Source organism: Erythranthe guttata, chromosome 4 (genome assembly GCF_056151865.1).
Source record: "Erythranthe guttata isolate IM_541 chromosome 4, IM_541, whole genome shotgun sequence".
Taxonomy (NCBI): Eukaryota; Viridiplantae; Streptophyta; class Magnoliopsida; order Lamiales; family Phrymaceae; genus Erythranthe; species Erythranthe guttata.
The window spans coordinates 3,871,978-3,896,388 of record NC_142536.1 but is presented as its reverse complement, the minus strand read 5'-3'; the positions used below and the strand labels follow the sequence as shown (position 1 = coordinate 3,896,388).

Here is a 24,411-nt window from a genome sequence, read left to right as displayed (position 1 = left end):
AAAATGGAATTACAAAGTTAGATATTTACCAGCGACCCACCCACCGCACCATTACCACCACCAACAAGTAAGTCCATTTTACTAAACTTTTGTTTGTAAATTCGAAAACATTAATCGAACATCGATGTCCTTTTTACGAAATTTTTATTTGTAAATTCGAAAACATTAATCGAACATCGATTCTTGATAAATAATACGAATGAACATTAATATATGCTTATTTCTTGTTGGGTTGCAATGATTTGGACGATTTTGGAAAAAAAATTGATATTGAAATTGGTTTTTTTATTTTTTTTCGTTGGTTTCCGAAATCGGTTTATCCAGACCGATTTTGTACACGAAAATCGGCGTCATAATACCGATTTTTGTTAACCAAATCGGCGACACAACGTCGACTTTACAGGTCAAAATCGGCGTTCTAATGTCGATTATTGAGTACAAAATCGGTTTTCGAATACCGATATTTTTTGAATTTTTTTTTAAATAATACATTATATATTTGGTTAATTGATATTTTTTAAATATTTGAAACGAAAATGTTTATCACCATTCGGTGGCGTCTACCACGCCTTTAACCCAATCGAGTAGAGCTTTCCGTATCTCAAATATTTATTCGTTAGATAATTCATTTGAATAATCCTCCATCAATCCCCTAGGTTGATGCACGAAAGTATGAGAAAACGGTCTTAAAAAAACACAGATAATAAAATCGGTATTTAAAAACCGATTTTTGTAGTACAAGTCGGCATGACAATACCGATAATACAAAAACAAATCGGTGTTGTCATGCCGATTTTTACTACAAAAATCGGTTTTTAAGTACCGATTTTTATTCAAATAATCGGAATGTGGTTACCGACTTTAGTAACAAAAATCGGTATTTGCAGACCGATTTTTTGTATCGTCGAATTTTTTTCCCAAAAAAAAAACGACCCAAAAGTAAAAATAAAGGGTTAAAACATATTTCATTGTGTTCTCTACCCTCGTAAACCACCATATCATTGTTTTCTGGTTCCATCGTGAATGTTTGGTATGTATTTGATAATTTTGATGTGTAGGATTTCTTTGTGGGTTTGTGAAGAAGAAGGAGAAGAATGAGAGTTTTAAGTCGTGAAATAAGGAAGAGGGGTCTCTGGATTTATGTATTTTATTTGGTCTTGCACAAAGGAAATGATTTTATTTTTATTTTTTAATGTTTTGTGTTTTTTATTTGATTTTAAATTTCATTAAGGGTAAATTAGTATTTTTATGTTAAAGGTCTTGAACTAATAAAAAAATGGGCTTGCATATAACCGCCGCCTTTTTCTAATCCAAGTATAAAACTTCTCACAATAGAATTGCAATCCGAGGATCAATTATAAAAATAACGAGCTAATTAAGGACTCGTTTATTTACCTATATCGGAATACACTGGATTAAGTGAGTGAGATTGGATTAAAATTCCACTAACTAACTATTTAGTCAGTAAGATGTTTGATTCCTTAAATTAAATTTTATTAAATTCTGGTATAAAATATGAAATGTTTAAAAACTCTTTTAATCAACAAAATTAAGATATTGTTTTAAGAATATTGTGTTAGTGCTACTAATTTAATTATATAAATTAACCTTCAATTGAACCGACCTATTCGGGCCGAAACTTCTGGACATGGTGTAATATTCAAAGAAATGGGCTGGCCCGTCCACATTAATATGACCCAAGCCCAAACGTAAGCACAGACGTAATCATTTCCCCTATAAATACCATTTGACGCTTTGTAGCAAACCCTAGAACACATATTTTCAGCAGCTGAACAAAGACATCGCAATGGGGAGAAGTAAGCTTCCTCTCAACAATACATCCTTTCCATTTTGTATTTTTATTATATTTATTATATGCAAGTATTTTTTGTAAATACAATCTTCAGAGATGGATAAATATTCATGTTTCGTTGTTTCGGATTACGATATGTGAACTTTGAGATTCGCATATAGCATCTCCGTTTTGAATTTTAGTGTTTATTAGGGTTTTTTTTTTTTTTAATTCGATTGCTTGATTCTGTTATCTGGAATTCATTTTTGGTTTCCGTTTAGAATCTATGCTCTGTTTTTAGGTGTGAATCCTGTTAATTTTCAAGTTATGAAATTGATTAGTGTTTTTGAATCCTGTTAATTGTGATGTTTTTGAAGAATTCAAGGGTTTTATGTTGGTAAACTGGGAAAAAAAGGTTATATTTTGTTAACCAACCAAGATGTGCGTTCTTCTGTTTGTTTCCAGTGTAATTTGTGTTCAGATTTAAGTTATAGATAATTAATTGTGGAGACTAGCTACGTTTGATGATTTGAGGGTATCTGGATTCATTTGAATATGTGTCTAGCTCGTTACTTTTATGTTTTCACAGGATCTGGAATGATGTTTTAATATGTGTGTATAAATATCCATTTTCGACTTTTTCCAATCTACATTTTCTCTCCTATTGTACAAATGAAATCATTTCCAAGATAGATTTGACAATAGCAATTGCTTATGTATGTTTTGGAAATGCTAATAAAAAAGATAATAGTGTTCAAAATTCTGATGATATATATGCCTCTTGTTTGTAGGACCGGCAAGGTGCTACCGTCAGATCAAGAACAAGCCATACCCAAAATCCCGCTACTGCCGTGGTGTGCCTGATCCTAAGATCAGGATCTACGATGTGGGCATGAAGAAGAAGGGAGTGGATGAATTCCCATTCTGTGTCCACTTGGTGAGTTGGGAGAAGGAGAACGTGTCCAGCGAGGCGCTCGAGGCTGCCCGTATTGCGTGCAACAAGTACATGACCAAGTTTGCTGGAAAAGATGCTTTCCACTTGAGGGTGAGGGTCCACCCCTTCCATGTGCTGCGTATCAACAAGATGCTCTCGTGTGCTGGTGCCGATAGGCTCCAAACTGGAATGAGGGGTGCTTTTGGTAAGCCACAGGGCGTTTGTGCTCGTGTCGCTATTGGGCAGGTTCTTTTGTCTGTCAGGTGCAAGGATGGTAATAGCCATCATGCTCAGGAGGCTCTTCGTCGTGCTAAGTTCAAGTTCCCTGGTCGTCAAAAGATTATTGTCAGCAGGAAATGGTAATTTTTTTTGTTCTTTTTCTGTGTAAATACTAAACTTTATTCTTGATCGAGGGCTCGTGTTTTAAGTTGAGTTTTCTGTGTTTACTTTCAGGGGTTTCACCAAGTTCAGCCGCAGTGATTACGTGCAATGGAAATCAGAGGGCAAGATTCAATCTGATGGTGTCAATGCTAAGGTTTGTTTTGCTGAAATTGGAACTGATTTTTTTAATTTGATGCTTTAGCAACTATTTTTGCTTGTTGGTATTTGGTTTATGTAGCGCAATTTTTTTAATTTGTTTATGAATTTTTTTTTGTGCAGTATTTGGGATGCCATGGGCGATTGGCAAACCGTAAGCCAGGAACTGCATTCCTATCCGAGGGTCCAATGGCGAAGGATATTAAAGCTTGAATCAGGATAGATTATACCTGTGTTGTTCGCCTGTGACGCGAAAGTTTAATTTTTTTTTAATTTTGGGATATTTTGTTATGTTCTCTAGTCTGTATTGTTCTTTTCTGACTATATCCGAATTATTGAGATTCGAATTTCGTTTTCATTTTATGAATTTTGTTAAATTTGTGTTCGGCTTTTATATCTAAGGTATCAATCAGTTTATGAACTTTATACAACTACCCCACTTTATTTAAATTAAATTTCAATATTTTCAGTCATGTTTCCTAATTTTATCTCGATTTGCAATTTGTGTGATGCTAGAAATGAAGGCATTGAACTTGAAATTGGTTATGTAATGTTTGCCAAAAGTTAATCTGAATCTACAAAAACTGGTTATGTAGTGTTTGCCACAAGTTAATCTGAATCTACAAAAAGATGCATCAAACGAACATAGTTTTTCGTGATACGACGTCCTCGGTTCTTCCCTAAACAGACCCTTACAACTCGCAAAAGCCTATTACTTTCGTCTACAACTCTCTCATGTTCACTTGTTCCTCGAACTCCTCCTCGTACCTAAAATCTCTGAACTTTCTTCTTTCTTCGGTTTGGTTAAATTGTTATCCTTCTTCTTTCTGTTCTTCGTCTCTTCGTTTAATGTTCCCTCACCATCACTCCCATGTTCCAAAACCAGCTCTTTCTCGTTTTCTTCCTCAGCATCAAATGCTCTAAATATATAAACCTGCAAATTGCGATTGTTTCATCTTATCCGAGTAAATCAAATCATCACCAATATATATATATATTTTTAGAAAACTAATTTGTCAAAAAACAAACCTTAAATCTTGTGGGCTCAATCAACTCAAAGAGTAAAGCATCACCGTCGTCGAGTTTATGATCCAGCGCGAATGCTCTCCACCCCCCACTAAGCCCAGTTCTCTCGCTAATGAACTTGGCATCGTATTCTTCGCCTTCTTCGTTTTCTAATACCATATCCACTGTCGACTTGGAAAGGTGGTCTTTACAAAATTTACCCGGAAGCCCCTGCTCCGATGAATATTTACTATTTAGTCAATTTTTCACTCCATTGATTATCTACATATAGAAAGATGAAGATGAACATGTGATAACTTACCAGCCAGAAACAACTATAAACGTGGGATCGAACCATTGATTTGACAAAAGATGGATTTCCGTCTTGGAGGTTGCTTTGGAGCTTCTCTGCGCACTTGTGTGCTCGAACTCTTTCTTCGTATGACGCCGTTTTGACTTCTTCGAGTGGTCTTGCAAGATAACTTCCATTCGAGAACCACCAATATAGTAAGTGAAATGCTTCAGTTTTAACTACAATTGAAATTCAGAGACGAAAAAAAATAAAAATCAAATATTTTACCTTGCCCATGAAGAATTCAACTTTGATCTCTTACGCGACGAAGGAAGCCCACCAAGCCCAACATCAACCTACAACGACGAGTAAAAAGAGTAGTCTATGTTTGAGTTCTTATATAACAACAGAAACGGTAGAAAATAAACACGAAACCAGCTTTAGCTCGGTTCATTTCTTTACTTCACAAGGAAAAAAAAATGAGCAGTGTGTAAAAAAAAAGGAATCTTTAGATGTACTAACTAGTATCTCGAATTTCTTGATTGATTTTTATTAAAGCAGATGAGGTGGCAACACAAAGACTTACATCATCACGGTATGAAGGAACTGGATTTCGTGCACGAGAAGAGCGCCTTGGCTCTATCAAGAAGTTATCAGCTGCTTTGGATCGAACATGTCGGCTCTACATGGCAGAAAAAGACATCGAACGTATCATAGTAAGCGTCAAATATATATACATATGACTATGCCAAAGGGCAATGGAAGGTCAAATAAAAACCTGGGATTTCTCCGGCTTTTTGAGATTCGATAAGTACTTAGATAACTTCAAGAGCCCCAAATCCTGCAAGAGAATAAGAAGAAAAAAAAATCGAACACCATACGTTCAATCACATTGATAATGTCAATACAAACATAATATTATCTTATTACCTCGAATCTTTTTTGGTTTTCTAAAAGCCTCTGCTTTCGAGCCTCTTCGTAAGCAGTGGCACTGCTTTCATTTGCCATATATCACCAAAGCCCTGCCGATTGTACAGAATTAGATAGATAATTATGCCCAACTTGTAAATAAAGCAGAAGACATATACACAATGTTAATTTGTACACAGCAAGATTTGAAGTTAGTACCAAAACTATAATAATCTACACTGAAAGAAAACTTGACAAATAGAAACTCTGTGAATCGAAACAACTATATATATTACATTTCCGGCCTAAAATCTCCGGAATTCGTTGCAAACCCCATATATACACAGAAGAATACTTATACAGCGACCCAAATCCCGGAACTTTGGATAATTAAAAATCAATAAATAGATAAAATGAGTGAGACCCTAAACTACGTTTTGGGAAGTAAATGATTACAACTGAAAGAAATCACTTAAAACTCACGAATATCTCCAATCCAGTAGGCCTCTGCTTTTAATTAAAACACACACACACACACACACACACTAGCTACCAAGCCAAACGCGTAAATTATGAGTATGATCTGGTCATAAAGAAAAGAAAAAATGGGGTCTTGGTTGGAATTTCAATAGACATATTATACACAAACATTTATGGATGAGTTCAAGATGCATATAAAAATCAGATATTTTATTACATTAAAGAAAATAGCAAAAGTGATGCAGGAAAAAAAAAAAATATAATTATTTATTTTACCGTTTGTGAAGTTTTAGCTGAATGAATGAGTGTGAGTGACAGTGGTGAGCGGTGAGAGAGAATACGGCGAGGGAAAAGTGATCTTTTCAAAATGAAGAGAGAGAAACTTTCTTGCCTTGTATGAGGCCCATAGACCCCATTTTGTACTGTTGTTGGACGGAATTTAATGGGCTTTTTGGTCATTTTGGTAAGTAGGAAGCGGCCCATAAACGCCGTTATCAATAACATCATGCAACAGTGTGTACTTGGATTTGGCTTTAAAATGCAATTTTACTTTCTCCTTCATTAATTATTGTATCGGTTGAATTTCACCGAGCAACGAGCAGATTCACATCGTTCAATATGCAAGTCAAAAATTTACTCCAAATTTAAGAAATAATAAGTTGTGACTGAACTTCGAGGAAAATTAGAATGAACAGCCTAAGAAAATCGAACGAGAGCCGTCTCAATTTCACAATACCCCGAATCAAATATTATAAAAAAGTATATTTAAAGTCACGATTGTTTTATTAGAGATGATATCCAGTCCTTACACAAGTTGCAAACTCGTGTTGAGTAACATGGAAAGCATAAGGCCGTATAACAAAACGAGTATTTACTATTAAAATCCAACAAAACTCATTCAGCTTAAACGGAAAATCATTTGAGTACATCACAAATGTTCAAAAAACCCGACAACTGCAAACGAATATAAATTCAGAATTTGTGACCTGCATCCGCAGGCATAACACATCAGCTTATTGACTTAAAATTCTAGAAATTACGGGACCTTCAACAGACAAATTGAGTATATTGACTTCAGTATCTGTGCTCCATCTTCTCCTTTTCCTGGTACCATTGCACATACCTGCCAATAACAGTGGCAAAGCGAATCACTCAGTCGTATTACATAAAGAAATAATACCATCATTACATAAGAGTATTACAAAAAAGCCAGTCTCTAACTCCCAAGAAAGTCGAGTAATTATTAGCTCCGAGCAGGGAAAACATATGTATGAAAACAGTTTGAAACAAAAATGTCAAAGGATTTGAGCTTCAACGAAAAGTAACCATAACTGTGCTAACTCATCACTGAATATTCATAAAGAACAAAAAAAGCTGAAGAGCAAATCATCGAATTCGACAATGTAATGTAGCAGCAGAGATTTGATGCATATCTACATCGCGGTCAAAAGAGGATGGTGATGCAATAGCAACAGTCAAACTTGATGCCCTTCGGAGCAAATATAAGATTCTACACAAACATTCAAGAACATCACGAAAGATAAAGAAAATGTGTATCGTAAAAACTGGCTGAACAAAGACATGCATTTCTTGATTAATATAACTTCAGCTGAGCATTACTGATTAATATAACTCCATGCCATAAAGATCGTTCCATATAATAGATGTTTGTTCAGGGAAGGATGAGACAAAGCAAAGGAATTTCATATTCATTTCAGTACCCTATCTAGATTCCGTTAGTACACAAGCTTATTCGCGATTAAAGCTTCAAAAACATTGAAATACAAACCCTATCACCTGATCCCTAATTGCTCTGCCAGATTTAAGAAAATTAGGCCAGCAGCACGCATTATTCCAACCCACAAAGGTGGGTCCCAAATTCGATTGCGATCAACCCAACAGGGAGCTGACAACACTATGAAAAATTGAAGAATTTCACCCTTCATCTTTATATTACACTACACATTTCCTTCAAACTTAATATTCCATTTGAGATTTCCAGATTCATCACAAGGTCTTTCTCAGATGTCTAAATGAAGATTCAAACATCAATTTATCAAACAAATTCTAACATGCCTCTAGGACGAACATCCATAAGCACCAGTAAAGTAATCATTTTAATTATTTAAGATAAAAAAATAGCAAAATTTCCCATCGCTCCTTCCAAAAACTAATAATGATATATTAGAAACGGAATCAGATCACACAATTGCACAGCCATATACACCAATCCAAGGTAAAATTAAAAAAAAAAAAAAAAAAAAAAAAACCAGATATCAATTGAAACACCACGAACACGATCTAACACAGAGATGCGATATAGAAGAGAAATATATATAGAGAGAGAAATGCTTACGAATATGTGCTGACAAGGGGACCGAGCAAGAGAGTGGCGCCGATCCAACTATCGGAGACCTTGTGGGCGATCTTTCCGGTGAAATCTTTCCAGAGGCCCGGCATCACTTTCTGCTGGAACGGAGATAAGGCGTAAACCACCGCCTTCATCCTCACCGGCTGCTTCCCCATCTTTCTCTCTCTAGATTTGCACCACACCACCAATTAGGGTTTGAAAAAGTTTCCAGTTAGCGAACGACGAAAACAAATGGCTGATGAAATGCTGAATAAGGAGAATTAATATCTATCTTCTTCTTTTTTCTTTATTAATTATTAATTATTAATTATTTAATTATTTATACTATTGGCAATTTTAGTCTGCTTAGAAGGCCAATGACTAATTGGGCTGATAATGGGCCTCTCACCCAAATTCATATTAAAGGCAAATTACAGCCACCCGAGATAAGGTCAAATTACAAAAATACCCTCATGTTCCGATAATTGCAACACCCCTCAATTTTGTGATAAATAAACTAGCAGAAAGCCATCCTTGAAATTCAGTCAAAGACAAAAACCTCATTGGTACAATTTCGTGTTGCACACTTTATAGGTTGATTTTAAATTCGGTTCTTTTTGGATCCGATCCACATTGATCGAAACCGAGTCCGATCCAAGTTGAGTAAACCGACATCCCTAGCGATAACCGGAAAAAAATGCACTAATTTTTTATTGATATATCATCAACTTTCAATAAGTCATCAATCAAATAAAATCAAGCCACGAAACTTTTGATTATTTTTCCAAAATTCGAGAAAACATGCGAAGCAAAAGTTTTTAGGTCTAAGAAGCCAAAAATATACATAAACACCACAAGAGTAGCCGAGAAATCTCTCCAAAACGAAACGATTCAAAATACAGTTCGAAAGAACAAAAAAAAAAAAGAAAAGGACTACTAATAAACCAACAAATAAATCCAATAACTATTATACAAAGACTCCTCTAACGACAACCAAAATAAACCATTTCATCTCCAAAACCATCGGTCGAACATTTCATATAAACGTTTCTTGAATTCGATGCTCGTTGCCAGGTCAGCGAGCATAGTCTTGTGATAGCCAATACACGATTGAGATTTGCATCTTGGACTATATTACCTTACGCCATTAGAATGTTTCGCATCTTCCAAAAGGAACCATAAAACGAGAATTAGTATTATTACATTACCAACTCGTTTTAGGGCGTTTTATTCCACCGGAAGTGAAGGGAGACAAACTCCCACCTGGTTGTGGGCTCTCTTCTCTTATGTTATTCAGCATTGCTAGCTCTCTCAGCTGTTGTCTCTTGTACATATCTTGTGATTCATCCTGCTTTTCGACCGAATCAAAAAATTATGTTTTATTAGATAAAACTTTAGTTTTCTTTTCCTATATTTCATCAAGAAAATACTAAAAATTTAGCCTAGTGGGAGAAAAGAATTTCGTTTATTGCATTTAGTACCCCCGTGTTGTATCGAATTACTAAAAAGTCAATGTATTAAATATTAGCAAAAACACCCCCTGCGATTCATTTTTTAGCACACAACTCCCTAAAAGGGAGTCTTAGGGGTAAGTTTGCTAAAAAAATTTGCATCATGGTTTCTTTTTTTGGCTAGTATTTATAATGCGCGTGCTAACTGCAATTAACCCAAAAAAGAAGAGAATTCATTAGCATGAGAACTTACCACGGGTTTGAGAAGCTCTTCGATGATTTCCTTTGCTTGTTTGAGTCGAACATCAACAATATTAGCAGGTATTTCCGAAGCTTCTGCCTCAATTAAAATATGCAGTGGCTCGTTCAAGTGTTCGTAGCCTGGTTTTCCCCTCAGGCTCTCCTCCTTCAATTGGAGATATAAACATAATTGAAAAAAAATCAATGATCATCATACAAGATTATATAATCATCTCTAATAACATATAAAATTACGGATTGGAGAAATAGTTTCAGTATACCTTGTCAGCATCCTTTATCGAACCTTTCCCCCTGATAAATACACGACAACCAGTAGAAGCTTCCACACGCTTTAGAGAATTGCCTCGTGGACCTAAAAGTCTTCCCACAAAATTGAACTGTCGTCCACAAACAATTTAGTAAGTCTCGGTTCTTATACATAATCCGAATAAATAAATAAATAGAGAAGGCATACATTTGGATATCTATCAACAGGTATGTCCAAACGTAATATGCGCTTGACTACGAACGAACTTGGACTTCCGGGTGGTTTCCAGTCCATGGTCATACCCTGTGGGCCACCACCTAATCTCTGCTGCAATTAAAGAGAAACAAATGATGAGTATAATAATTGCCATGAAGGACTCATACTGTAAATGATTTGATGTAAATATTATCAATACAATTGAATCGGATTATGCCCGAAATACATCACCACCTGTATTTGTCTCACTGTAGAAGCATTCGATTTTAGTGGGGGTTGAATTACAAAAATCAAATCGCAGTCAGAACCATATAATTTGACCTCGAGCAATATATAGTTACGATTTTGAAAAGAAAATCATGCATGTATTGGAAGAGGTAGGCCTTAAGAACTGCAGAGGAAAGTATAATTTAATTCGGCGCAACTAATTCACGAAACAATACATATTTTAAATATTCTTAAGCCTTTCTTTGGTCGGACGGTTGCCAAATTTTAGAGCAGGATGAATATTAAGGCACTAAAATTGACTTGTTGTTCGCCTTCATATGGCAATTTCAAATCTAATCGATTTTCATGGTTCAAAACTGTCAGATTCTTAGGTTGGCTTTCGTGCAATGAATTAATATCACAGCTTTCAAATATTCCACTACTTGAAGAATCTAGGGCTTACCTCATGTTGAATGCCGCTCCAGCCATTTCCATTCCAGTTACCTAAAGGTTTTCCTACAACATCCGGCATTACATCTAACGACGCCACCGGACTAGGACTACCCCTCTGCAATCTGTCATAGTCCCCGAAACTTTGGTTCGATATTCTTCCAGATACTCTTAGTATTTCTGCCATCACAAAAAAAAGACATTTTTATTAATAAAGATTCTTATAGATGAGAGTATATTCCAATAATGGCCACATATAGACAGCGGAGAAAAATCTCCTTCCTGACTGAAAATGAGTTACGATATCAAACTATACGCAAACCAGAGGAAAGTGGAAAATTCGGGTTTATTTGTATAACTATGCCAATATTCTGCAAACTGAGAATTCTTTACTTCATAATTATTAGAGCATTACGTAATAATGAAATCAACAGGTTTTGCAATAGCTAAGCCGGCTACGAGAATTGATCTAGACACCGACTGATATTATTCAAATGACAATAAATGTCTTAACCTTATATGTAAGAATGAACAATCGAGAAACCGTTCAGGAAAATTTATATTCAATGTATATTTACACTTGGAGATACTCAAAAAGATCCTAATGAAACCGCAACTGTGAAAACATATTTTGTACCATTAAATAATAGCATCGTTTCCTTTTAGTGTAACTTAGGTAACACCGAAAACATGTTGTACAACATTTGCTAATCATGTACAAAAGAAAAGAGCACACATTGCTCTGTCATGTGGAGACTGTGGATTCTTTGACATAGAGTATATTTTGAAGTATAATCAGAAATTCATCACATAAGGAAACTTCAAAAATCGTGAAAAGAATTAATCTTTATCCTTCTATCACAAAACTTAACATCTTTTTATGCAAAAAAGTTTTACGAAAACGTGTCATTCATGACAAAAAGGGTATTGGATCATTAAACACGTTGTGCATATATAACGAATCTTTACCATGAAAGGATATAAAAAGGCTAACACGTTGCACTATCACGTGAAGAGTGAGCGGTTGCATTGATTTAACGCGTAGCACTATATTCCCGGAACAATATTTTGTAATTCGTTTCACCAAACGACAAAACCATCGGTCGAGAAATGCGTTTGTCGTATTGCAAGCACATAATGTGTGACATCAATGCTCACCACCCAACCCCAACCACCTCCAATACCTCCCATGTTAGCTAAATAAAGTATTTTATTTATTTAATTGCTAAGAGAAAAAGAAACCGAACCGGTTAAGTTCGCCATTGACAGTATGAACGACACGAAAAAGAATTAAACAACGAAAGCAAACTTCTATAATCTGGAGAATATCAAGAACAACCAAACGGAATATGAGTGACCATAAAACCATCTAAAATTCCATTCATAAGATCAACAAATCAAGAATCATAAAATCATCGTAAACACAGAATGCCTAAAACATCAAAACCAGATCCGAAAAGTCGATCGAAAATGGCTGCCACACTAACCTTGATCCAAGAGTCGGCTACATATGGGAAGTACTTGCATGAAGGGCCCAAGCTTCTGCCTTTCTGCCAGCATCTCTTGCAAGTACTGACTGCAAACCAACCAAAGATTCAATAATAATTATAAATAAATTAAAAAAAACAGATTTTCACATCACAGCATAGAAAACAAGAATAAAGGATCCTCAGACACAAAACAAAAATGAAAAAAAATTACACAAAATCCCATTACCTTTCGACATCGGAGTTGGTCCTTAGATGCGGAGAAAGGATATTTCTTGCAGGTGAGAAGTTCAAATTCTGTGGATATAAACTAGACATCACTCTTTTTGAATATAAAAGAAGCACCTCTGCTACTGTTTCTACAAAACAACACAAATACTAGAGAGAGCTAGAGAGAGAGAGAGAGAGAGAGAGAATCAACTAAAGGGGACAGAAAGCAAGAGGTGAAACTGAGTTCGGCTGTGAGGGTGAGAACTGGGCAAATGGGAAAAAAAAAAAAAGAAAACCCAAACCCTGAAGAGAGAAGACGGAGGAAAATACAGTAAATATAAATTAAAATGTACAAAAAAATAAATAGTTGTGGGGTATATAAATGCACACGTTTCTTGAGCTGGAGTTTGTTCTTTCTGAAACAGTAAATTTATTTATAGGTTTTCCTTTTCTTCCTCTCCTTAATTTTTTTACTACAACAGAAGAAGGGGGTGGGGGTGGGGTGAGGGGGTAGATGGGAGGTGTGAGGTGGCTGCCATAAGATTGTGTAGGTTAAGGCTTCAATGCGCTTGTCTGGAACTATGTCATCACTCACTGTATCTTTTTTACTAATTATTATTACAATTACAAATATATATATATATATATATATATATATATATTTAATTTAATTTAATTTAAAAAAAAGGAAACACACACACACAGAAAATTACTGAACAGTAACATTTGATTAACCATGTTCTTCTGGAAAAATAAAATTAATCTGAAGAAATTGAAACAAATTACCTCCCCAAATTAAATCCATTTCACAATATCGTTTCATCAATCCTGTGCCGTCGATTGGAGGATCATCTGCTTTGTTTGTTCGAGTTCATCTCCCATTTACCATAACCCGCGTCCGGGTATAAGATCCGACCCGCCCCGATTTGAACCCTCCGATTGCTTCTTCCTTTCCATTTGTTCTTCTTCAATAACTGAATTGAGATCTGCGGTGGAAACCAACGGCAATTTGAGATCTTTTGACCGCCAAAACCTGCTGAGCGTTGTTTCAATTTGGCTCCAGAAAAACCTCCCGCCGATCATACCGGGTCGGATATTGGATCCAAACGGCGGATACGGGTCGGTTTGTCAAATCATCCTAAATCCGTTAAACTAATCGGATCCATTTTACAGATTTTAATATATTAAATATATATATATATATATATATACTTCAAAATTTTAAATTTACCAGCGAGTTAATTTATTTATTTTTAGGGAATTAGTTAAAAGTCCATCATGAAGACATTGTAGATAAATTGCACTTTCCCCCTTATACTCTCGATTGTTTCTATTTACACCCATGCATTTTGTAAAATTTATGGCAATTGACATTAGTTTTTTAGACGTTTGACGTTTGGTCAAGGCCTGGTTTATGTAGGAACTAATGTTCAAGGCCACATTGGAACAATCTTCCGTGCAAAGGGAAATCGATGCAATTGATAATAAAAAAATAATCTCGAGTCAGAGTATGAGAAAATGTAGAATTTTCCCTAAATATATACTTTTTGAATATTAAATATTATATTGAACATTCAATTGCAATGTGAATAGATATAATCAAAATTTGGATGAGAGAGCTCGGTCAAGATATTAAATTTAAGACTAAGACGTTTAAGAGTTTATATGCTCTTTTAAAGTATTCAGTAAAATATTCAAAAAATATTTTAAAAACAAAAAAAATTGTTGGAGAACAAATAATTAACTGTTTAAAATAAGTTTAGTCCAATGTGCCGCATTTATTATTTTTTTATTATTTGCTAGCTAGCGAAAGAACCCGCAACCAACTACACATGTGAGTTGGATAAATCAACATTCTCGTATAATAGTTTGCTAATTATACGGGAGATGTAAAGTGCACTAGGCTAATCAACCATGTGCGACAAACTCGACATTGCAACCATGGCTAAAAGAATTCGAACTTTGGTCAATTGACGCATGTTCACTCGCTCCAACTATTAGGCCATCTCCAACGAGACAATTATCCGCATTTATGATTCAACGGGGTAGTGATTTTAAGAGGGCCACGTACACAATATTTTTAATATAATTCTAAAACATCGACAAATAAATAATAGAGAACTATATATATCAGAAATATTATATATACTACTATGTTATTTATCAAAAAATAAAATAAAATAAAATACTAGTAACTCACAAAATTCTATAGTTGTGATTTGTCTCCATCACCTTGAATTTTCTTGGTACATGATTGTCTCTCTATGTCTTGGCCTCATTTTCTTTTCTTTTCTTTTCCTTTTATTATAAATAAAAATAATAAAAAAATAATTATATAAAAATCTCTATAGTGCATATTTTAAACAATGGATAATTATACACTGGTATACTTACACATTGCTAATTATAGTGGACTCCAATTCACTTTCAAATTTTATGTAAACTTAATAATATATAGCTTATTCAATTTATTTAGTACATGCATCATATTTATTTATTAAATATAATAAATAAATAATATTGTGAATTAGGAAAATATATATGTTGGAGCATAGGATTCTTGTGAGGCAGCTTGAAAAGTACATGGCACTGCACGTTGTGAAGAGACAACAATATGTGGATGCCAACAGGCTTTACAATTATTAATATCTCACACAAATCTTAGCAATTATGTGTATAAATAATCAAATATAATATATATAATAAAATAAAATAAAACAAAACCAACCCTAATAAAAACAAATACAAACTCTTATATATAAGTGACATTCTTATAATTTAAGGATTCTTAAGTATGTGTAATTTACCAATATAAACCCGGATCCAATTTCCAGTTAAATGGCCTTTCTTCAGCCCATTAAATCATTATAGTTGGACTCAATTTATTCGAATTAAAGTCCATCATCTATATTGTACAGCTTTAATGGGCTTATACTTAATTAAATATTGAATCCGGAGGTTGACCACGGATTATCGAAAAATCGAGTCTCGTCCCGTTAAATAATAGTTCTTAATTTGAAAGAACCAAATTTGTAGGTTTTTAAACGAGTTCAGTGTAAGTGGGTCCATGACGGGTTTATAGTAGGATCCGACCTTCACGGGTCGAAACCCGTTATAATTTAAACATGTTTATTTTTTAATAATTTATAAGTTTATGCCAAACTATTTAGAAATTAAAACGAATGACCCAACGTAAAATCTTAAGTCGAAGTGAATAACATTAATGAATTAGATAAAACAAGATTTAAAATAAATTAGATATCTATAGATAGGACGAGACGAGACGATATCATTGTTATAGATATAGGTTTTCATGTAAGCGATACTTTATATATTATTAATTTATTATATTTTATAATATAAAAAAACAACGATATTTTGTATGACTGTCCTGACCATTTTCACGGATATTAAATTTTTCCCAAACTTGCAAATTTTCTCTAATTCAAGACTCAATTGTATTGATGAATCTATCTTTTCAACCCCAACAAAACATTTTTTACTAAGTTTGACGAGTTCAACGGGTCGATGAATCCGACTTTTACACCCCACGGCCCTAGTTGAGTAGTTGACCTTATAAATACTAAATAGTGGGGGACACTCGGGATTCAATATTTGGAGGGGGCTTGGGTTAAGATATAATCTTATATCTTATATCTTATATATAAAAGAAAGAAACGTTGGGCAAACCTAAAAAATCCTAATGGTGTTTTTGTAATTATTTATTTTTAATATTTTTGTCTACTATTTTTTTTACTATAATTTTCAACAATTATCAATCTCCTATTTTTCATCAATATATTTCAAATCTTAAGAGATAAAGATATAAATTCGATTTGTTAAATCCTAATCTATATATTTGGATTATAAATTTTAATCTGCAATATTTAAAAAAAACTAATGTTTTATATAATATGAATAATACTACATTATTAAATTTTACTATGTACTAATTTTCTTATTATGTCTTAAATTGATTATTCTTTTCAATTTTTAAATAATATCCCGTGCATCGCACGGGAAAAAATGCTAGTTATATTAATAATATATTACCGCGAATCAAATCTATCAATAAACTCACATAAAAGATGAAAACAAAATCCGATTTACCAAAAACAGAAAAAAAAAAAAAAAAAAAAAAAGACAATAAATTCACGTGCATTATAGTCAGAAGCTCTTCTCCCAACAGTTACATCTTTGCCTTTTTTTGTGTTTCTTCTTGCATTTGTCCATTGTCATTTTCTCTGTCTCCACTCAAAAAAAAACACACACACACACACACACACTTATAATAGCTGTCATTTGGTTTTACATAATGCACACTCTTCTCAACTTTTTTCATACTTTTGCTCTCATATTCTTGTCACAAACAATTATACTATTGATCAAATCTACTCAATGTTGTAAGATTAATAGCTCTCTTGATATATATTAATATATGTATTGAAATTACTAGAGTATTTTTTTTAATGGACAATCTGCAGCCAATCGTTGGAGTGCATTTAGTATACTTACACTCTCGTATAATTGCTTGCAAACCATAGAAGTAAACCACATTAACCTAACTATGTACGACAAGCAAACCAGTGATGAAGGAATTCGAATTTGGATCAATTGACACAAAATCACATGCTTCAACCAAACCCAAAAATTATAATCACTTTTTCTAACAAAAGAAAACTAGATCAAAGATTGAATTTCCCCATCAACAAAGAATTGAATTGAATTGAATGGATTAAGAGACAATTAAAAAAAACCAAGAAACTATTTTTTTTTTTCATTTTTTACAAGCTTTCATTTTCAAGGTACAAATTCGTTCTCCAAGAACGGTCTAGTCCGAGTGTGAAGCGCCACCGGCGCCTTGGTGAACCCGACTCTCGTCATCGGCAGCGGCACCCCCAACTCCGCCGCATCTTCCATCCGCCGCATCTTCCTCCGCCGACCGCACCTTCTCACGGAAACAAACACCACCGCCAACACGGCCATAAGCGCCGCCCCTCCAACAACAGAACCACCAATCACCCACTCTTTCCTCCCACCTTTTCCTCCACCCACATCAACGACGGCGGCTCTGCCGCCCCCGCCACCACCACCGCCACCCCCTCTCGGAGCAGGCGCCGGAGGAACAATCGACTCCTCCACAATAGAGATATGGCCTTGCGTTGTGATCAAACAAGTATTTTTCCGAACCACATTGTTGAATACAACGGAGCCATCCACACCAAAAAACACACACGTGCGCGGGGGCCCGCCGGCCCGGCCCGGCCCGACATCAGAAAATACTACCGAAATGGGATCGCCGGCGGCCCGAATGTCTAGCTCCGGCGGATTCGCCGCCGACAAATCGGCGGCGTCGTAAGCTAAAAAACCCAAAACCGGCGCTAGAAAAGTGTAGCCGGGCAAAGGATAGAACGAAGTGGACCAATTACCCAAGTTATGGTACACCATAACTAACCGCTCCGCGTACGGCTGCTCCACCACACCAACCGGGACGCGGAACTCCTTGTAGCCGCCGGCGATACCTCTCCGCCGCAAGCTGCCGCTCCTCAGCCGCAGGGCCGACACGTGAATCCCCGTGAGGTTGGAGGGCACCTTCCCTTCGTACACAATGCCGGTCCTCGGGCGGAGAAACGCCCTAAAAGCAGAGTCTTGGAGCAGAGAGTCGAGGCCTCTGGCAGAAAGCTCGCCGCTCGGCTGCGCAGCCGCCGCCGCGGCGAAGCAGCAGAGGGTTGCGATGCAGAGGAACGCGGCGGCGAGCATTGAGTGTGAAACAAAATCCGAAAGATTCTCAAAGAACCCTCGTGAGAGCGGGGTGCAAGAAACAAGAAAAAATGAATTCTTTAATGCCCATAAGCCCCACTTAATCGGTGTGAATTAATAATATACTGCAAATATGGATCCGAAATTGTTCTACGGAGAAAAAATGATTTGGGGGAGAGAAGAATTAGGGATTTTGATATCAAGAATTAAGGGCGATAAAGTAAATAAAATCAATAAAGATGAAATTTTTAAGATTGAAAAGTACAACTGGAAAGGAAAATAAATGGGGGGAGCAACTAACTACACACAGCTGTGTGAGGAGTCTAACGACAGAGAGTAGATTCCACCGCTGGTGTAATTACTGCACTGTGAATGGCCAATCATGGTACGACACGTCAGCTCGAGATTGGACCATAAAAGACCAAAAAATGGACCACTGGGGTATTTAGTATTATATTTATATATTATGTCTGTATGGGGAAATCTGCAAAACTCCAATCTCCAGAAAAACACTACTTAAAATACATTGGGTAAATTTACGAATGAACCCCTACTGTTTCGATAATTACAAAGATCCCTTGAATTATTAATCTTTTTGCACGTCCATCCTTGTGTTATTAAATTTAGTGAAATCTTCTAGATTATGTAGAATATTCTTCAGATTGTACCCGTTTTATTACCCAATTCGAGCTCCACATTTTGAAACACGATGATCATAAGATGTGTCTCTTGGCTTGTACATATCAAATTGTAATGCATCAGAACTGCATTTTTGCACAAAATGAGTACAAACTAGATAACATTTCACGAAATCTCAAAGATTCTGTTGAATTTGACATCATAACGGTGGGCGTGTAAGAATGTTCATAGTTGAGGTGAATGTTTATGATTACCCAAACACAAGGGAATTTTTTTATAATTTATCCTTCACTCAGGAGGGTGGCCGTAATTTACCCTACTTTTATGAGGTAGTTTGACTGTCTATTTGGGGAAAAATGTCAACTAAATGCAAAATGGTAAGACTCTTAGATGTATTAAGTGGACCGGAATTTTTAAATTTCTTGATTTCAATTCGAAATGTTCAGACTTTCCAATAATAGTTTACATTTGTATTTACAATTTTTCAGAATATTTTAGAATCAAAATCAAGAAGGTATATAAATTTCAGATGCTTTTTATTCTCGATACGATTTCTAAAAAATTACACGGCATAAAAATAAAGACCAAAATTAACGATGAGCATCCAGCATTATCGAAGTTTTTACATTACAGTACAAATCAAGAAAAACTGCGGTATGCAGCAGAGCTATAATTTATGTTAATAGCCAATTTGCCATCACAAATGATCAAGGCCAATAGTTCTGTGACTAATATACAGTTCTTAATCAGCAATTTCACAATGTCATCAACACAATATAAGCTTACAGATACCCCACTTATAAAAAAAGGAAGAAATAAATATAAAAGACCGAAAACAAAATATGAAGATCATTAGCACCACAACAATTTACAGCAACAAAAATCGAGAATAACAAACCTTTTTTTTTTCCAAAAAATACGAGACGAAGATCATCAGAAGAAGAATAACCACTTATTAATGTCTTCTAAAATCTTCTGGTGCAGGCAATTGGACATAAGGGTTAACCATAGTTGCGGAATTCTCTTCGAGATCTAGCTGAGTTGGCAAATCGAGATTCTGTGCACCGTGTGGAATAGTTGGAGTTGGTGAAGATGAAGGGACATTATTATTAGTAGTTATATTGATCGGGTACACTTCGGTGACCTCTTCACTGCCTTCGTCAAAGTAGACCACATCTTGCATGGTAAGCTGATGGTACTCCACTATCTCTCTAAGGAAACGGTTCTCTCTTGCATACACTGAATTCTCTTGGGCCAGTCGAGCTTTTTCGGCCAAAAGAGACTCGAGTTGGAGCCTTATCTGAATATGCAAAACATTGCCATTGACTTTGTCAACATACATATATAAATACAAAATTAATTCGATAGGTTGGTTTTGTTAGCACACGAGTTCGGTTATATGATGTTCAAGTAGCTAACAAGATTACTAAATGAAAGGTCAGCAATCACCTGTTATAATGTGAGCAAAGTTCAAAACGTTCAATATATATAACCGTTGAAATCCAATATAACGGTGCGAAATGGAGAAGTGCTATGAAGAAACTACATACATCTGGGTTTTTGGTTTTATAGATTTTTTTTTGATGAAAATATAAGTTGCGTTTTATACTAATGAGACTTGGGCAAATTTGTAGATAAATCCGATTTTGCAACTTGGTCAAATTTGTAAACAAGGCATTAATTTTTAAGGGTTCTAAAAATAGTTCCTCCCGAAAAGGCGAAAATGGAGATACCCGAACACATTTGATGGATATTAGGATATCTCCATAACAGATTTAGAACGACATCACAAAGAACGCATATATATAGTATGGGTCATAAGAGAGCGAATACTTACCAAATCATCATCTTCTTGGTTGTCTCCTTTTTCACGGCTCTCTCTAAGGATTCTGTTTTCTTCTTCAAGCTGAGCACATCGCTCCTTTGCAAAAGCCAGATCAGCTTTCACTGTCTTCAGCTCTCTCAATAGAAGTTTTGCTTTAGCCGCCATTGCCATTGCAACCTGAGGTTAAGAAAAAAATGACTATTTACGAACAAAACTCTGATTCTCAAAAATCGCAAGAATATGTTCCAATGGATGCCGGCTGATTTCTGATTCATATATTCAATCAAGAATAACTTAAGAGTGCCTCATATCAGATGAAAGATCATCAAACCAGTGACATAAAAACAAAACAAAAAAAAAGTTCAAATCACATTTTTTTTTGGCACCCCTTGTTGTCTATGTTTGCCATAATTTATTGAACACTAGCACCGGATTCCTAGATATGGTTTTCTTACTATCTCACTCAGTGCTGAATAGTTTAGCTTCATCAGTGGCTTAAAACTCTACCAGTAATAGCTTTTTATTATTAGATTAGATCGAACTGAATAAAATAAAGTAAAGACAAAAACAAAGTCCACTCCGCAAATTATTATTATTAATTTGTTTTTTAATCACCAATGCAACAGAGTTGCAACCTTACGTCGCGGGATGCCTTGAGTTGAGTTTCCAAGTTAGTGTGCGTCTGAGGTTGCATATGTTGTGACTGCTGCATTGGTTGATGTCTTGGACTATCTATATTTGAAGCCTGGTTCGTAGATCTAGTAGAGATACCACTCTTTTTCCTTATTTGAATCTTTTTAGTCTCTTGGATTATGTCTGCTGTGCGACTTTCCACTGCTGTGAAACCCTCCTGCAAAGAGCCCAGTGTATCTTTTTAAGGAACCAACGTATGCAAAAGAGAGAGCTGAACAAGAAATTCCAAAATAGAATACCATAAGATTCAGCAAATTGCTTTTTTTAGTTCATCTATAGTAATATCGTCGTCACACAAGACTTGGCATAATTATACCTCTCTAGGACTTCAAGTTTCTGAAGTGCTTTTACTTTTTAATGCTCCTCCATTCCAATTACATAAACACGAATCTTAAATTTTGTGCCCAATTAATTTTATAAGTTAAATGTTGTAGTGATATTCTAAAGCTGGGAGCCTGGGAAAGGCCAAACACCATAGATATAGTCTTGTGTAAGTGTTTAGGAGTTACAGAAAATGTACTCTACATAGTTACATAGCCGAAGAAAATAAACTGAAAAATTCAAATAAATTTTAAACGTAAAATTTATAATACGAGGAAAAAATTGTACACAACTCAAGTAACTCAGTCAAGGATTATAGAACTGATTAAATTATAATAAAAATATTTGCTAAAAGAAAGTTTTTCTCACACTTATTTACTTTGACTGCAATTCTATATTTGTTTTAACATTTGCCCAAACTCCCCAGGAATAGCCATTTCCCCTCCAGCACTGCAATTCTAAATCCCTCTCCCTCAGCAGAAACCAGATAAGGTAGTAGGAAAGATATCAAGAAATACATATATATGAAAAGATGGCATCTTTGCTTCTTACACTTAAATTCCAAATCAATCTTCCGGTTTAAAATGCGGTCAAAACACCGGATTGTGGCACTATCAGGTATTACTTACTGTGAACAGCTAGCAAGAAGATCTCCACCCAAAAAAAAAACTAGATTTAAGAGGCTTAGAACAATAGAGCCACTTAGAAACCCAACCCACAAAGAAGAAAAGAAAATCAGAGAACAGCATATAGAAGCATACCTCGAGAGCATTACCAATGGTTCCACCAATGTAATTAAGGGATGATGTAATTGCGTCCAGACCCTTCTGTAATGCAGGACCGTCTCGACGGCTTCTTGGAGAGTCATATGCACTATGGTACTGCAAATGAAAGAAGAAATATAAAAACGCATAAATTTCTAAATAATTTTTTTTATAGGTCAAACTGCTGAAATCAATGTAATCAATAGTTTTGCACCTGATCGTTTTTGCTTCTATCGGATGCCAGAGGTGTTATTCCTCTGGGTTTGTCATGTGGTTGAGCTGTATTAACATCATCATCAATAATTGCTTTAGCTTTCCGAGCTATCGTCCCCCAGAAACTTTGCTTAGATTCATTCATGTACTTCTTTGGTGTATCCTCCTCGTGTATGACTGAATCCTATATTTCACATCAATGATTACTTGTTTAAACTCTACCAGTTACTAAAACATATCAACTTGATTCAACTATAATTCCTTCCTAATGTAATTTACTTTATCCAGAAAATAAATTCTGGAACGAAGATCAAGTAATCAGGATCCAATGTCTAAGGTTACATCAACTGACTGGAACTTCAAAATCAAGTCAAATTCTATTCAGAATGTGACCCTTTCCAATTAATATTAAAAATAAACTGCAATTTCTACAGGGTGTCGTAGATCATAGTAGCAGAATCGATAGGGACGCAAAACAACTTTCAATCATTACCAGAACCACAAATCATCAAATTAAAAGTGGAAATTTTTTTTTGTGACTTGATGACGAATCTACATACCTAATTGGAAAAATAGGAAGAAAAAAAAATATGAAAAGGGGGGAAAATCGTACCTTAGCAGAGGGAGGGGTAGCGCCGCGAGGAGAAGAGAGAGCGGACTGCTCGTAGACGGAGGACAGCGAAGAATCCCTATAAGCCGAGGAAGCTCTGATGGCTTTGGTGGCGAGCGAGGAGGCGGAGGACGACGACGAAGAGCTGTCGGGCGGCGGCGGCGGAGAGGCGGAATCGTAGTTAGAAGTGAACGGGGTGTCGAATCTCCCAACTTGCTGCCTCCTCCTGTACGCCATTATTCAATCAAACCAAACCAAACCAATCCAATCAAACAATCGGCCAAAAATCTTCTCCTTATTTCAATTCCTCGATCGAATTCTGCTTAGAAATCAGAAATGCCGGGAAATCAATCTTCCCTAACTTTTTTTTCCCCTTTGCGAAATTACAAATTGAGTCACACCCCCATTGATGATTCGATTGAGATTAGCGATTTTCTCTCTCTCCCAGAGGAATTAAAAAATGGGGGGCGGAAGCAGGAGGAGGAGGAGGAGGAGGCGGAGCGTCAACGCATACGCCACCGAGAAATTCAGTAGAGTTTGATCGTCGTCGTCGTCGTTGTCGACATGTTGACGTTGAGCAGTATCACCAGAATCTGGATCTAATTCCTTCACTACAATTTCGTTTCACCGTCCCATAAATAAATGCCCCCAATTCAATTTATTTTTTTTAACTTTTTTTATTTATTTATTTAGTCATAAATTTAATTTCTTAATTAATTACATCTATCCTTTAATTAGGCTTCGCTATAGTCTATATT

The 24,411-nt window shown here is 35.6% G+C and overlaps 6 protein-coding genes across 10 annotated transcripts; 1 reads left to right on the top strand and 5 right to left on the bottom strand.

The window, feature by feature from the left end:
• The first annotated feature begins 1,769 nt into the window (after positions 1–1,769).
• Positions 1,770–3,642, top strand: LOC105963311 (large ribosomal subunit protein uL16). Its single transcript, XM_012987737.2, has 4 exons — positions 1,770–1,817; positions 2,584–3,085; positions 3,180–3,261; positions 3,387–3,642. The coding sequence occupies exons 1-4, from the start codon at positions 1,808–1,810 to the stop codon at positions 3,474–3,476; spliced, it is 684 nt and encodes a 227-aa protein (XP_012843191.1). The 5' UTR covers positions 1,770–1,807; the 3' UTR covers positions 3,477–3,642.
• A 234-nt stretch (positions 3,643–3,876) lies between these two features.
• LOC105963207 (AP2/B3-like transcriptional factor family protein) lies at positions 3,877–6,353 on the bottom strand. The gene is made up of 8 exons (XM_012987629.2): positions 6,226–6,353; positions 5,491–5,582; positions 5,339–5,401; positions 5,147–5,242; positions 4,849–4,916; positions 4,591–4,750; positions 4,293–4,499; positions 3,877–4,197 (listed from the first exon to the last, which is right to left on the bottom strand). Exons 2-8 carry the CDS (start codon positions 5,566–5,568, stop codon positions 4,003–4,005), a joined length of 867 nt encoding a protein of 288 aa, XP_012843083.2. The 5' UTR covers positions 5,569–5,582; positions 6,226–6,353; the 3' UTR covers positions 3,877–4,002.
• Positions 6,354–6,805: 452 nt separating this feature from the next.
• LOC105963403 (cytochrome b-c1 complex subunit 8) lies at positions 6,806–8,686 on the bottom strand. Its single transcript, XM_012987837.2, has 2 exons — positions 8,306–8,686; positions 6,806–7,072 (listed from the first exon to the last, which is right to left on the bottom strand). Exons 1-2 carry the CDS (start codon positions 8,473–8,475, stop codon positions 7,024–7,026), a joined length of 219 nt encoding a protein of 72 aa, XP_012843291.1. The 5' UTR covers positions 8,476–8,686; the 3' UTR covers positions 6,806–7,023.
• Positions 8,687–9,114: 428 nt separating this feature from the next.
• On the bottom strand, positions 9,115–13,436 carry LOC105963500 (KH domain-containing protein At2g38610). 5 transcript variants are annotated; one of them, XM_012988010.2, is made up of 7 exons: positions 12,848–13,436; positions 12,619–12,707; positions 11,145–11,311; positions 10,466–10,582; positions 10,272–10,388; positions 10,004–10,156; positions 9,115–9,650 (listed from the first exon to the last, which is right to left on the bottom strand). In XM_012988010.2, exons 1-7 carry the CDS (start codon positions 12,934–12,936, stop codon positions 9,504–9,506), a joined length of 879 nt encoding a protein of 292 aa, XP_012843464.1. In that variant the 5' UTR covers positions 12,937–13,436; the 3' UTR covers positions 9,115–9,503. The 5 variants fall into 5 exon arrangements, with proteins under 5 accessions (XP_012843464.1, XP_088672641.1, XP_012843391.1 ...); XM_088816515.1 differs by having other exon boundaries at positions 10,466–10,585; positions 12,848–13,421; XM_012987937.2 differs by having other exon boundaries at positions 9,115–9,647; positions 10,466–10,585; positions 12,848–13,421.
• Positions 13,437–17,525: 4,089 nt separating this feature from the next.
• Positions 17,526–18,914, bottom strand: LOC105963708 (uncharacterized). The gene has a single exon (XM_012988183.2). It carries the CDS (start codon positions 18,586–18,588, stop codon positions 17,629–17,631), a length of 960 nt encoding a protein of 319 aa, XP_012843637.2. The 5' UTR covers positions 18,589–18,914; the 3' UTR covers positions 17,526–17,628.
• Positions 18,915–19,866: 952 nt separating this feature from the next.
• LOC105963797 (zinc finger CCCH domain protein) lies at positions 19,867–24,374 on the bottom strand. Its single transcript, XM_012988300.2, has 6 exons — positions 23,657–24,374; positions 23,045–23,227; positions 22,828–22,947; positions 21,693–21,902; positions 21,065–21,229; positions 19,867–20,527 (listed from the first exon to the last, which is right to left on the bottom strand). The coding sequence occupies exons 1-6, from the start codon at positions 23,888–23,890 to the stop codon at positions 20,183–20,185; spliced, it is 1,257 nt and encodes a 418-aa protein (XP_012843754.2). The 5' UTR covers positions 23,891–24,374; the 3' UTR covers positions 19,867–20,182.
• Between the last annotated feature and the right edge of the window lie 37 nt (positions 24,375–24,411).

What these genes read in the sequence shown, in the direction of transcription:
- LOC105963311 (XM_012987737.2), top strand. An exon ending in ATTATTGTCAGCAGGAAATG is followed by an intron (nt 3,086 to 3,179) that starts GTAATTTTTTTT and finishes GTTTACTTTCAG; the next exon opens with GGGTTTCACCAAGTTCAGCC. An exon ending in CTGATGGTGTCAATGCTAAG is followed by an intron (nt 3,262 to 3,386) that starts GTTTGTTTTGCT and finishes TTTTTTGTGCAG; the next exon opens with TATTTGGGATGCCATGGGCG.
- LOC105963207 (XM_012987629.2), bottom strand. Translation starts at nt 5,568, where the DNA reads ATGGCAAATGAAAGCAGTGCCACTGCTTACGAAGAGGCTCGAAAGCAG. An exon ending in TTCCTTCATACCGTGATGAT is followed by an intron (nt 4,917 to 5,146) that starts GTAAGTCTTTGT and finishes TCGTCGTTGTAG; the next exon opens with GTTGATGTTGGGCTTGGTGG. An exon ending in TTTATAGTTGTTTCTGGCTG is followed by an intron (nt 4,500 to 4,590) that starts GTAAGTTATCAC and finishes TCATCGGAGCAG; the next exon opens with GGGCTTCCGGGTAAATTTTG.
- LOC105963403 (XM_012987837.2), bottom strand. Translation starts at nt 8,475, where the DNA reads ATGGGGAAGCAGCCGGTGAGGATGAAGGCGGTGGTTTACGCCTTATCT. An exon ending in CCCCTTGTCAGCACATATTC is followed by an intron (nt 7,073 to 8,305) that starts GTAAGCATTTCT and finishes TGTTATTGGCAG; the next exon opens with GTATGTGCAATGGTACCAGG.
- LOC105963500 (XM_088816515.1), bottom strand. Translation starts at nt 12,936, where the DNA reads ATGTCTAGTTTATATCCACAGAATTTGAACTTCTCACCTGCAAGAAAT. An exon ending in ACCAACTCCGATGTCGAAAG is followed by an intron (nt 12,708 to 12,847) that starts GTAATGGGATTT and finishes GTTGGTTTGCAG; the next exon opens with TCAGTACTTGCAAGAGATGC. An exon ending in CTGTTGATAGATATCCAAAT is followed by an intron (nt 10,389 to 10,465) that starts GTATGCCTTCTC and finishes TGTGGACGACAG; the next exon opens with TTCAATTTTGTGGGAAGACT.
- LOC105963708 (XM_012988183.2), bottom strand. Translation starts at nt 18,588, where the DNA reads ATGCTCGCCGCCGCGTTCCTCTGCATCGCAACCCTCTGCTGCTTCGCC.
- LOC105963797 (XM_012988300.2), bottom strand. Translation starts at nt 23,890, where the DNA reads ATGGCGTACAGGAGGAGGCAGCAAGTTGGGAGATTCGACACCCCGTTC. An exon ending in CCATTGGTAATGCTCTCGAG is followed by an intron (nt 21,903 to 22,827) that starts GTATGCTTCTAT and finishes GGCTCTTTGCAG; the next exon opens with GAGGGTTTCACAGCAGTGGA. An exon ending in AACTCAAGGCATCCCGCGAC is followed by an intron (nt 21,230 to 21,692) that starts GTAAGGTTGCAA and finishes TCTTAACCTCAG; the next exon opens with GTTGCAATGGCAATGGCGGC.